This window comes from Spinacia oleracea, chromosome 6 (assembly GCF_020520425.1).
Source record: "Spinacia oleracea cultivar Varoflay chromosome 6, BTI_SOV_V1, whole genome shotgun sequence".
NCBI classification, from domain to species: domain Eukaryota; kingdom Viridiplantae; phylum Streptophyta; class Magnoliopsida; order Caryophyllales; family Amaranthaceae; genus Spinacia; species Spinacia oleracea.
In genome coordinates, this window is record NC_079492.1 from 143,295,528 (window position 1) to 143,308,860 (window position 13,333).

The 13,333-nt window shown below is 36.7% G+C and overlaps 1 protein-coding gene across 1 annotated transcript in view; it reads left to right on the plus strand.

Annotated features, from left to right (window-relative positions):
• Positions 1 to 7,162: 7,162 nt before the first annotated feature.
• The window catches only part of LOC110802127 (E3 ubiquitin-protein ligase At4g11680), a 6,440-nt gene continuing 269 nt past the window's right edge, over positions 7,163 to 13,333 (plus strand). The window contains exons 1-5 of the mRNA XM_022007557.2: positions 7,163 to 7,708; positions 9,011 to 9,133; positions 9,228 to 9,360; positions 11,201 to 11,365; positions 13,217 to 13,333. The exon at positions 13,217 to 13,333 is cut by the window's right edge and continues 269 nt beyond it. Coding sequence (XP_021863249.2) covers positions 7,272 to 7,708; positions 9,011 to 9,133; positions 9,228 to 9,360; positions 11,201 to 11,365; positions 13,217 to 13,333 — 975 coding nt within the window. The 5' untranslated portion in view covers positions 7,163 to 7,271. The remainder of the gene's footprint in view (positions 7,709 to 9,010; positions 9,134 to 9,227; positions 9,361 to 11,200; positions 11,366 to 13,216) is intronic.

The following is a 13,333-nucleotide window of genomic DNA, read 5'->3' on the forward strand; positions in this document are numbered from 1 at the left end:
ATGTTATACTGTTTGTAAGCAAAGTACTAAAGGTTTGGAAAAGGCTCATGCTTTTAAAGGGAAGGTTTCAATTTTCAATTCCTTGTGAATAGTGAATTTCAAGGTTTTAAACTTTCAACACTCAAAACACTATTGATAAGCATAGTATTTTCAATGCACGCATTTTAAAGGTTTGAGATATATAATAATTACAGTACATATTAGTTTTTTTTTTCAAAAGGAAATGCATTAATAAAGAGTCATACGACATAACAAATTGAATCAAATAAAGGTTTCCTTCATCAAAATCACGGTCGTTGAATAGATCTTGCACTGTAGAACGTCTCCCGTATATAATGCTGGTACATGCAGCCTTTTCACATAGAGAGTCTAACGATTTGTTGTAGCCGCGAGGATGATTTCCATTTGATTCATCTAGATGTAATCGAAAAATTGATATTTGTCGCGATGCCGCATAAAACTTTACCAACAAACTAATTATACATAAATCCACCATACTAAAACTAAAACTAACTCCACCATAGGGAGACTAACGAACAAGGACGAACTCCGCCCATATGGTGAAAATTTATTGAATTTTAGAGATCATAACTGAATTAAATAAAGAGAAAGGGTCGGAAATAGTCTAATTTCCGAAGAAATTAGACTATTTTCGGCCTATAATGGGCAAAAAAAAACCCTAGAAAGGAGAGAGGAGGGGAGAGCGGCGAGAGGTTTTTTACGGTTTACTTCTCCCAATTTAAGTACATAGTAGTCTTATATATAAGAAACAAATTTGTGTTGTTACAGTTAAACCTGAAATAACATGTAAAACGGTAACTTTTGTGCAAGACCGTCTTATCGGAAAGACCACTTTAATTGCTTAACTAATTGGTGTTTGTATAGGAAATTTTGTATATAGATTGTGTGGTAAATATCTAATAAACAATAGACACTTCATATGATTGTGTAAATTTGCACATTAGCATATTCTTCACACAATTTATCGTTGGATATTTTTTGTTACATATATGTAGACTTGATCAACTATACCCCGACCCGACTCAAAAAAGTGTGGATTTGGACACCCTAAAATATGCATTTTTAGACAAAAACCCGAGCTCGACCCGGAAAAGCCCGTTTGTCCCATAATGCCCGCACCAAAATTATGAGTTTGCCATGATTTTTTGTGTTAGAGTCCGATCTGGCCCAAATTTTGATAACCTCTACCTATATGGATTAAACAAGTGTAATTTTGATTTGACTACGCCTATGTTTGTTTCAAATAAATCCAGAATTAGGAATTTTTCATATTTACCACCTTTTAAGTTTCATGTTTTTGTATTTACCACCTTATAAAATGTTATTTCATATTTACCACCTTAATTTTATGAAAAGTTTCGTATTGACTGAAATTCGGCTTTATACATTAGTTATTTCTGTTCCAAATGTTTTTGAAACAAGTGGATGGTCGCGAGCGTTGGGCGCAATGTGGCTGGATATTTAAATTTGGCTCCGATGGTGTTCTAGCACCCTAATTTTATTTTTGGAATTCGGATCGATTTCGGATTTTTGGGAATCCGATCCAAAAAATTCAGATCGATCAGATTAGATCATATATCCGAAAATTAAATACCCCTATGTAGTACATGTTCTGCGTTTTAGTTGAAAAATTGGATACTCGAAACTCGATACTATACGCAGTACATGTTCTACATTTTATTTGAATAAAAAAGAAAATGCAAACGTATATGAGAATCCTTTTCAACAAAAAGAATTGAAAATTAAAATTGGATACTCGAAACTAGATACTGTACACAGTACATGTTCTACATTTCATTTGAATAAAAAATGAAATGCAAACGTATATGAGAATTTTTGTCTTATTCCAGACTATGTTCATAATTAGGTGTACTCAAAATCGGTTTAATACCAATGTTCATAAATATGTCCTTCACCCAAGGTGCATTAAGTCTAATACCAAGGTTCAGATTAATTGCGAACAATTAATTCAGTGAGATCAAGTGATCGGAACAGCTAGCTGGAGCAATGCTTCCGATCAGTGAGTTCTAATGGATATTGAACTCACAACTTACTCTTGACTGAACCTACAAGGTCACACCAATGACACGTAACAGATCACCAGATTAAATGAATCGGAAATTAATTTAATAGCTTTTCGGGAATTAAGTTGGAAACGTATTATACGATACGACCTTGCATCGGAATCGTATATCGTATCGCGAATATTCGTAAGCTAGGCGAGACGAATAAATCGTATCGTACGACGGTGATTCGTCGTATACGAAACAATAAATAATATATCGGAAATATATTAAAACGCGAATACGAGGAGCGTCCCACGAGCTGAGTGCACGAAGCACTCAAGGCCCATGGGCGCGCGCGCTAGGCAAGCAAGCAACACAACGCAGCAGCGAGGCCCATGGCCGAGGAGCTGTGCGCGTGCGAGCCGAGACCACGACACAGCAGCAGCATCGCGGCTCACGGCCCAGCTTGCTGTGCGTGTCCGTGTGATGGTGCGCGAGGCTTGCTAGCCGGCCTTGCCTCAAGGCTTGGTCGGTTAGTAAGGTTATGTAAATAACTTTCTAACCTCTTTCCAACTAATCACAACACAATACACACAACCCTAGGAGAAAACAGAGAACCCTAATTCTCTCTGTGCCTCCAAAGTGTGTTCATCCCAAAAGAAAAGTATCTTGATCGATTGTCTAAGCTACGATAATCAAGACGGATCTGAACGTGTCGGTGAACCAAGTAGAGGAACGACAAGTGGAGTTCTTTGTTCGTGTTCGTTGACAGATTATTATGGAAAACATGCTTCGAATGTAAGTTTGCTTAATCTGTGCTTTATACATGTTTCCTGGCTTTGGGGATTGTTTCCGCACATGTTATTATGTTTAACTGTATTCCCCTACATGATATGTACAGATCGATTCTGATTTGGGGACGATAAGCACAAATTTAGTTCTGATGTGGATATGATCTGGACAGATCGGTTCTAATATGGACATGATCAGTACAGATCTGGACATGATCTATACAGAGAAGTTTTAATCTGGACATGATCTGGACATACAAGTTCTGATTTGGACATGATCTAGAGAGATCGATTTTGATCGATTCAAATCTGGACATGATCTGGACATATGGGTTTTGATATGGACTTGATCTTGACAAATCAGTAAATATTTAGACATGATCTAGGTAAATTGATCCGAATATATGGGTTCTAATCTACACACATGGGTTCTGATCTGGACAGATCGGTTCTGATCTGGACAGATCGATTCTGATCTGGACATGATCTATACAGACCAATTCTGATCTAGACATGATCTGTACAGATCAATTCTGATATGGACATGATATGTACAGATCAGTTCTGATCTGGACATGATCTATACATACCAGTTTTGATCTGGACATGATCTGGACATGATCAATTCTGATCTGGATATGATCTATACAGATCAGTTCTGATCTGGTCATGATATGTACAAACCAGTTCTGATCTGGACATGATCTGGACATGGTCAGTTCTGATATGGATATGATCTGTACAGATCAGTTTGGTCATGATCTATACAGATCAGTTCTGATCTAGTCATGATATGTACAAACCAATTCTGATCTGGACATGATCTGTATAGACAAGTTCTGATTGGGACATGATGTGGACATATGGGTTTTGATATGGACTTGATCTTGAAAAATCAGTACATATTTAGACATGATCTAGATAGATCGGTCCGAATATATGGGTTCTAATCTACACACATGGGTTCTGATCTGGACATGATCTATACAGACGAATTCTGATCTGGACATGATCTGTACGGACTAGTTCTGATCTGAACATGATCTATACATATCAGTTTTGATCTGGATATGATCTGTGAAAATCAGTTCTGATCTGGTCATGATATTTACAGACCAGTTTTGATCTGGACATGATATGTAAAAATCAATTATGATATGGACATGATCTCTGCAGATTAATTCTGATCTGAACATAAAATATACAGAGTCGATATCTAGACCAGTTCTAACATGGACATATCGATTCTGATCTGGACATGATCTGTATAAATCGGTTATGATCTGAACATATTGGTTCTGTAAGGATTGAAAATTATTTGTAAGGATCGGTTCTGATCTAGACAAGATCTTTGCAGATCTGAACATGATTTGGACATGATCTGGATATTACGTGATCATACCGGTTCTGTCTGGATATATAATGGTTCTGATATGTAAAAATCAGTTATGATATGGACATGATCTGATCATATCGTGTATAATCTGGACTTAATGGTTTTAATTTGGACATGATGAATTTGAATGTTTTTTTAATGTTTTTTATGCCTTAAATAACAGATTTTAATTGCACCGATATCAACATTCTTTTTTATTAAGGTAATAATAGTAATAAAATAATAGTAATAATAACAATGATATAAATATATACCAATAATAATAATAATAATAATAATAATAATAATAATAATAATAATAATAATAATAATAATAATAATAATAATAATAATAATAATAATAATAATAATAATAATAATAATAATTTGGTCCGATCTGATTAAATCTGAAATAAGTAATAAGACTGAAATATGTTTAGTTCACCTTATTTATCCTGATCTGATCTGATCTAAACTTATTTTTTCTGATCTGATCTGAACTTGTTTTTTCTAATATGATCTGGTCTGGTCTGATCTGGTCTGATCTGATCTGATCTGGTCTGATCTGGTCTGATCTGGTCTGATCTGGTCTGATCTGATTCTTCAGAATTAAGTTTAAACAAAAATAAACATTTATTAATATTAAACGACTTACGTGTAAAATAAATGTTACACAAATTTATAATATTGTTATTATTTACTTGACTTTGTTCATGATTTAACTATTCCTTATATTAAATAGACCTATACATGATCTAGATAGATCGGTTATGATCTAGACATATAAGTTATGATCTGGATATGATATGTACATATCGGTTCTGATCTAGACATGATTTGTACATATCAGTTATGATCTGGACATGATTAGTTCTAATCTGGACATGATCTGTACAGATTAGTTCTGATCTGTACATGATATGTACAGTTCAGTTCTGATCTAGACATGATCTGTACAAATCAATTCTGATCTGGACATGATATGTACAGTTCAGTTCTGATCTGGACATGATCTATACAGATCAGTTCTGATCTGGACATGACATGATCTGTACAGATCAGTTCTGATCTAGATATGATATGTACAGTTCAGTTCTGATCAGGACATGATATGTACAGATCAGTTCTGATCGGGTCATGATCTGTACAAACTAGTTCTGATCTGGACATGATATTTGCAGATCAATTCTGATCGGGTCATGATCTGTACAGACTAGTTCTGATCTGAACATGATCTTTGCAGATCAATTCTGATCTGAACATAATCTGTACATAGTCGATATCTAGACCAGTTATTAGGGGTGAGCACAACAGGGTACCCTGTTGAAATTCCAGGAACCGGAACAGGAACCTGTTGCAACAGGTTCCTTAAAATGAGAACCGGAACCGGAACCTGTTGCAACAGGTTCCGATTCAGGGTACCCTGTAATTTTGAAATTTTAAGTAAAAAATTTATATTTTATTGAAAAACTATCTACTTTATGGTTTGGGCTTTGATTGTTTTATAGTTTTCGCTTAAGTTGCAATTCTATATTTATATTTTCCAAAAATTAGCTTGGATTGTTTTATATTTTGAGCATATGAAGCATTTTCATATGGCCCAGTTCCTTATTTTGGGTACTCCACGTTAAAATTAGTGTGTACAGGGTACCCAACAGGGTACCCGTTCTAAAAATTTGTTACCCGGAATCGGAACCTGTTGCAACAGGTTCCCAAATTTGTTACCCGGAACCGGAACCTGCACAACAGGTTCCGTTTCCGGAACCTCAGGTTCCTAACAGGTTCCGGTTCTGATTCAGGGTACCCTGAATATTTGCTCACCCCTACCAGTTATAATTTGGACATATCAATTCTGATCTGGACATGATCTGTACAAATCGGTTTTGATCTGGACATATTGATTCTGTAAGGATCGATTCTGATGTAGACAAGATCTTTGCAGATTTGAACATGATCTGGACATGATCTGTACATATCAGTTATGATCTGGATATTATCTTATCCTATCAGTTCTAGTCTGGATATATAATGGTCTGATCTATAAAAATCAGTTCCGATATGGACATGACCTGATCATATCGTTTCTAATCTGGACTTAATGGTTTATTGGTTTTAATTTGGACATGATCAATTTGAATGTTTTGTTAATGTTTTTTTATGCCTTAAATAATAGATTTTAATTGCATCGACAACAAAATTATTTTTTATTAAAGCAATAATAGTAATAAAATATTAAATATAATAACAATGATATAAACATATACCAATAATAATAATAATAATAATAATAATAATAATAATAATAATAATAATAATAATAATAATAATAATCTGGTCTGATTTGATCTGGTCTGATCTGATCTGATCTGATCTGAACTTATTTTTTCTGATTTGATTTGATATGAACTTATTTTTTCTGATCTAATCTGATATGAACTTATTTTTTCTGATCTGATCTGATCTGATTAGATCTGAAATAAGTAATAAGGTCCTGAAATAAGATGAAATAAATAAGACCTTAGTATTGGGTTACCTACCCAGTACCCAGTGGACAAATGTAGCAAAATCTGCATAAAACAATGGTTTTTTTTTACACTATTACAGTAGACTTTCCATCAGTCTCTTCTATAGATCTACTGCGTACGGGTTCGTTTTTTCGCATATCTGATATGTGTGGAAACACACATATCAACTAAAAGACAAATAGCTAAAAGACAAAAAAGGAAGTACCATTCATGTAAAAAAAAGTACCATTCTTAAAAAGTATCATTCTGTAAAAAAAAGTACCATTTGTGTTTAGAAAAGTACCATTTAATTATTTTTTTTGTCTTTTTTCCTATTTTGTCTTATATTCTGATATGTATTTCCCCATACACATCTTATATGTATTTGTACTTCCTCACTGCGTACAATCTACAACCCCGAATAGTAGACCCACCATACCAACTAGTCAACTACCCAACCCAAAACTCCATCACTCTACCACTCAACCCAAAATTAGCAACAACAAGTCAACAACACATAAAGAGTGTCCAGAAAAATACACAAGTTATTCGACGACGCCGTTTCGAGCCTACGATGTCGAGCTTAGATGTGACGCCGTTTCTCTCACCGGCGACAACTGAATTACCGGGGACGATGAGAACACAGGGGCTGAGACACGCGGCGCGTATGATAAGGCGAGCCAGCGGAGGGAGGAGGTCGTTGAGAGCGCCGTCGATGACGGTGCGAGAGACGGCGGCGCAGGAGATTGAAGAGAGACAAATTGACTGGGCTTATTCTTCCCCCGTCGTCGCCCTTGACGCTGCCTGGAACTCCGCCTTTGTTTTAGCTGCCTCCGCAGCGCTTTTTCTCACTTGGTCGGACTCTACTGGGCTCCCTCTTAGGGTTTGGGTGGTTGGTTATGCACTTCAGTGTTTCCTTCATGTTGTTTGTGTTTGTGTTGAGTTTCGCCGTCGTCGGAGGCTTCGGAGTGCTATTCAAGACGGCCGTGATGATTACTTCGAGGAATCTAGGTGATTCTCTATTGAATTATTTGTATGTTAATGTTTACGACTGTTCACTTTTATAGTTCTGCTTTTACTATGCAATTTAATTATCTGCTTTTATATGTGGTTGTGATTGCAATTTGGAAATGATAATTTTTTCTGGTATAGTAATGATGTACTTTGGAAATATAAACAGGTGAAATAGAGAGGTTTATTTTTGTGGTAGGGGCTAGGGAGGGCCTCAAATGGAAGGGTAATGGCATAGGCAGGATTCAATCCCAGGTCTTAGGTACTGCCCTTACACTTTAAGCGACTAAGCTAGCTAGGATCACTTGTAGGAGCATATGTTGGCCTGTTGGGTGTGTGTGGAAATTAGAAGCTTGTACTAAATGGCCTGAGTGAGTGAGTGGAAATGCTTCTGATTTCGAGAAGTTACGAGTTTTAAGACTAATTGAACCCTTTCATTCTTGCAAAGTGTCACAAAAGGCTCTGTGAGAGGTGATGAATGGGTTGCAGTCTATTTTTGCAAATTGCCAAGCTTATGGACCCAATTGACTAAGGCAAGGCCCTGTTCTCTTCAAATGATCTCAGTTAGCTGAACTTTTTCCTGTTTTCCAGTGATCAAAATTGATTCCTACTGTCTACAACTGGTTTTGTTGTTTCTCTGGTGTTTTGTGGCATACGCAGCTACTAAAGTTTACAGACTAAATCTGATTTTCTTACTGATAAAAATAGTATTGGCTAACGAAACTTATTTCATTGATTACAACTGTTTTTTACAGATCAAAACTGGTCATTGCTAATTAAAAACTTATTTTTACTGATTATACGGAGTATATGATTTTAACTGAATATGAACTTTTTAAGAATAAGGCCTTAAACATCTGAATGAAGGTTATAATAATTGCCTGCACTTTGAGAATGTTGCTTTTGGTTGTGTACCGTGGACCGTGGTGGTAGATGGTTTTGTTTATGCTGCCTGCCCACATGATCTTTTGGACTTGTTTTTATCTTCTTTCTCACTGGGGTCATTCTATCGGTGCTGATATTTATCCCGCCAGATTGCATTTTTCTACGGCGAGCATACTTATTTGATATGGAAGAATACATAGATAGTAAGCTAATATCCAATCACAATGGTGAATTCTGCTTGAATGTTTTATTTTCTGACTTGTTACATGAAGATTCATAGTGCAGCTGAACTTGATGAATTATTTCCTCCCTTTTATACCTTTTAGTTCATTACTGCTTCGGTTAATTTTGGGAGCTAAAACTTTGGTTATTTTATTTAGGATTGTATTAAGCCATTGTTCGTGGTTTCTTTTGCAGTACCATGGTAAAACATTTTGAATCTGCAAATACGTTGTTTTCATTCATGTGGTGGATACTTGGATTTTATTGGATATGTGCGGGTGGCCATGCCTTGCAGCAAGACTCCCCTACGCTTTACTGGTATGTTCTGACCCAGCTTCTTCCTTATGCCTGAGTGCAGAAATGAGGTGTCAAATTATATGAAATTTGTTTGTCTGTGTGTTCCGACTTGCAGGCTTTGCATAGCATTCCTGGTTCTTGATCTCTTTTTTGTCATCTTCTGCGTGGCACTGGCGTCTGTGATTGCTGCTGCAGTTTGTTGTTGCCTCCCATGTATCATTGCTATTTTATATGTTTTGACAGACCGGGTAACTCTCGTCTCTCATGCTTATTTCCTGTTCCTCTCTTTGGTTTTTTTTTTTTCTTATGGTTCATCTGCTGATTCCTGAATAATGGATGTCAACTTACTGTCTTAGCATTTCATTCTAGTAATCCATTGGTTATGAAAGAACACTGTGCCGGCATTAAGCAGAAGTGATCAACGAAGACCTAAAAACGGTTATGTTATAGAAAGCACTTCTGCCATTTCCTTTACTACCCTATCTCGTGTTTGTCAGTTCCCGGCATTACTATCTTGTCAGTTCTTCTTACTGTTGCACTAAGTGATGCTAACACAAACTCCAACTCCTCTGTTTGTTTAGCCACGTGGCAAGTTTGCATGAGATTTGCTCTAAGCAAAATAGTTAGTGGCATAATTGTTTTGCTGCTTAATGAAGGGTGACTTTTTGCATGTTTTGGATTAAGTATTTTTTTATTTGTTGCTAAGTAGCTTATCTCAAAGAACCTTTCTGCAAAACAGTTGTATGCAATACTTCGTTTAACACAAAAGTGAGCTCCAAGCACACTGTACCTTCAAAGCCCTAAAAGATATTTTGGGAAATTCAACAATTGCTTTCTAGCCAAAGCACCCACCAAAAACGCACACCGGAAAAGTCCAGTGGTTTATCTCAGCAGTTAACTAGTTATGTACATTCCTGTATCCTGGAGATGTAGCTGTATTTCTATAGGTATTCTTGTCAGTATTTTGAACGAGGGAAATTATTCAAGGGGTAAACAGAGTTTGAAAGGTGGAGTAAAATAAGATGGTAGATAGGTGGAGTAAAATAAGAAGGTGGTAGATAGGGGGAGGTTGCGGTGCCGCGGTGGTATGGTGCTTGAAATTAGAGATGGGGACGAGGGAGCTAGTATCCTCATGGCTCATCTGGGATAGTCAGACTCTAGGTACGGGTGGATAGTTATACTTTCATTTGGGGATATTCATTCTCGGCAATGAATCATTTTAAATGCTTGAATATGATGTGTGCTTGGATATTGTTCGTTTTATTTATATTAGACACAAAGATTTTTTTTGAGTGTGGAGCTTAGATTAGCGAACGGACATTCGTACGTGATAATCGACCATGGTGCCTCTCGCTGTGACGACCTTGGATTTTAGTCACAGTGCACGACTTTGTTAAATGACCAAAGGTTCCTAGGATAACTCCACACAAAGCTTGGGTCAAGACAGGAAATATCTGGAATTGACACTTGTAACTCAGCTTGTTCCCCTGGGAAATTAGGACATTAGTGTCTGAATCTAAATAATCTTTATTGCTTTATAAATTAAGCCTTTGAAGCAAATGAGGAAATTTTCCTTCATTCTCGATTACATGCCTTCATCTTTGGTCTTGTTGAGGATGGAGAAGTATTCACTCGATCTAATAAGATGTCAGGACAGGACTTATTTGTGAGGTCTGGCAAGATATTTATGCTTGAAATGGCCAACTTGTTCTGATGTACTCTTATACTAGACATTTTACATGCTGATATATGTCATTTGGGACAACCCGTGGGCCTGTGGCTGACATGAGATGTTACATTTTTAATTGTGTTCTTCAATATATAGAGATTGCTTGGTTTTCCATTAGCTTGCCGTTTTGTATGATTTCCTCTTTGAACACATCTCTGTTATTCCTTTTCTGCCTCTAAGTAGTTACCACGTTGGTGCCTGCTCACAAGTCCAAGTTAGCTGATCTTTTCTTAATTAGTGGATACCTTTTAATTAGGTTCATTGGTCCGACTAAGTTTGTTGCTGTTATGAGTTTATTTATCATGTTTTTCTTTCCTACATCTGCCTTACAATGACTAACTAATTGCTGTTTGGATCAGGGGGGAGCATCCAAAGAAGATATTGATCTCCTGAAAAAGTATACTTTCCACAGGAGTAATAGTGAGGAAAAACTTGATGAAGAAACTGAAAGAACGAGTGGAGGGATAATGAAGGAGTGTGGAACAGACTGCCCCATTGAACGTACATTGACTGCAGAAGATGCTGTAAGATATTCTATGTTTTCTTATTATCATAATATCCTGCTTATTATTTCATTGTTTATCTTCATCTCACTTTCAATACCTATATTTTCTTACAATCCTAGACTCATTACTTGTATGGTCATTTGCCTAATTGAGCACAAGGCTTAGTTTTGTGAGTCCTGTGGTGCAAGAGCAGGGCACAACTACACAAAAGTCTTCGGTAGGGACTTTTGACAACTGCCATTTCTGGGATTGTGGTGCTCCCAGGTTTCTCGTAAACCACTGTTACAATTGTAACAAATTCAATGTCGCCAGTATTCAGTTAAACAAAAACTAAGTTTAGTGGTGCCAATATCTTTCTGCAATACAATTACTCCTCTGTTACTGAGTTTAGTGGTGCCAATATCCTTCTAAACTAAGTATACTGAAATGCAATTACTCCTCTGTTACCCTTCCATCCTTTTAGTTTACATAATCAGTCCAATATCTTGACAATTCTTCCTTCTATTTCTGGCTCCTTTGTTTTTGGAATTGGATTCAGTTGTCATCGAAATTATCTGGTGAGTGTTGAAAGGACTTGCCACTAGTTTAGAAGGATATAAATACAAGTAGTTAGTTTGTCAATCTAGAAAAGTCATAGAAAGGCCTTGTAGAGGTGTTTAAAGAGAAAAGTTGAGTTGTTAGAGGCACATATGATTGGAGTGTGCGTGTTGCTTGAAGACACCAGAGGAGACAGTTCCTTAACAATATTGGGTTATTGTTGGTCTGTCGAGTCCTTTCCCCTGGTTTCGGATGTGCTTTTGGGTTTTAATGAAGATTATTTTTCTCAGCATATGTTTCGTGTGGCATTATCTTGGAGGATGGATTGAGGCTGGTGTAACCGTGTGAATCATAAGTTGGAGGTTATAACTGGAAGCACAACTACATATCTGCAATGGCAACTTAACAAATAGAGGGTTGCCTAAAGTTTTTTACTAAAAAGCTAGAACGTAGCTGAAAATAAACGCTGGTGGACTGATGATATTTATGGTTGAAGAATGCTAGACAGCTAGCTAGACAAGTAGAAAGCACAATTGGTGTAGCAAAGGTGAGGATACTTTCTTGATGTGCACCAATTCTGCCAACTGACAAGCGCATAATTAAGAACTAGGTGATTTGAATTATGGGATAACTGGAAGTGGGAAACATTGGAGACATGAAGCAAATTGGTCACATTAGGAAAAGATACCCTGATCTTCAGTGATCTGGTCAGAGAGGACCAAGGTCAATAGTTGAATAAAAAGAAGGCCTGAGAACATTAGGGAGGTGATTAAACTTGTCACGACATCACCCATTAAACTGCAAGGCGGATATGTACTGTTTGGTTGAGCTATTTCAGCTGGTTCATTGCCTTTTTTTTTGTTGTGTTTTTTTTTCTATTGCCTTCTTTCTCTTGTTGATTTGTTTCGTAAATTTGTCACATCGTTTACTTGTGTATGTGTGTGCTGGGGGGTAGAACTGTAGAACACATTTCCAATTTTCTGTTATTATAATTGACATTTTTGTTGCTGCTGCTGCTGCTGCTGCTGCTGGCATAGTGCTTTTGAAAAGGCGGGGATAACCTATCATTTGGACTAAAAAGTTTCGAGTTCATATTTCACCTAATGACTATAACCTATCATTTGGACTAAAAAGTTTCGAGTTCATATTTCACCTAATGACTTCTTTGTTTGTTCCTTTTTGTTTGAAGAAGATGCAATAAAAAGTTAGGCAACCCTTCTCTCAAAGGGTGAAACCTAGAGACCTAGACTATCTAAAATAATACGAAGTACTTCCCTTGCATGAAAGGAAAGACCAGTATCAGCATATTGATGTAACTAATCCTTTTTTCAGGAATGTTGCATTTGCCTGTCTGCATATGAAGACGGGATCGACCTCAGAGAGCTTCCATGTGGTCACCATTTCCACTGCTCTTGTGTGGAGAAATGGCTTCTTATCAACTCCACGTGC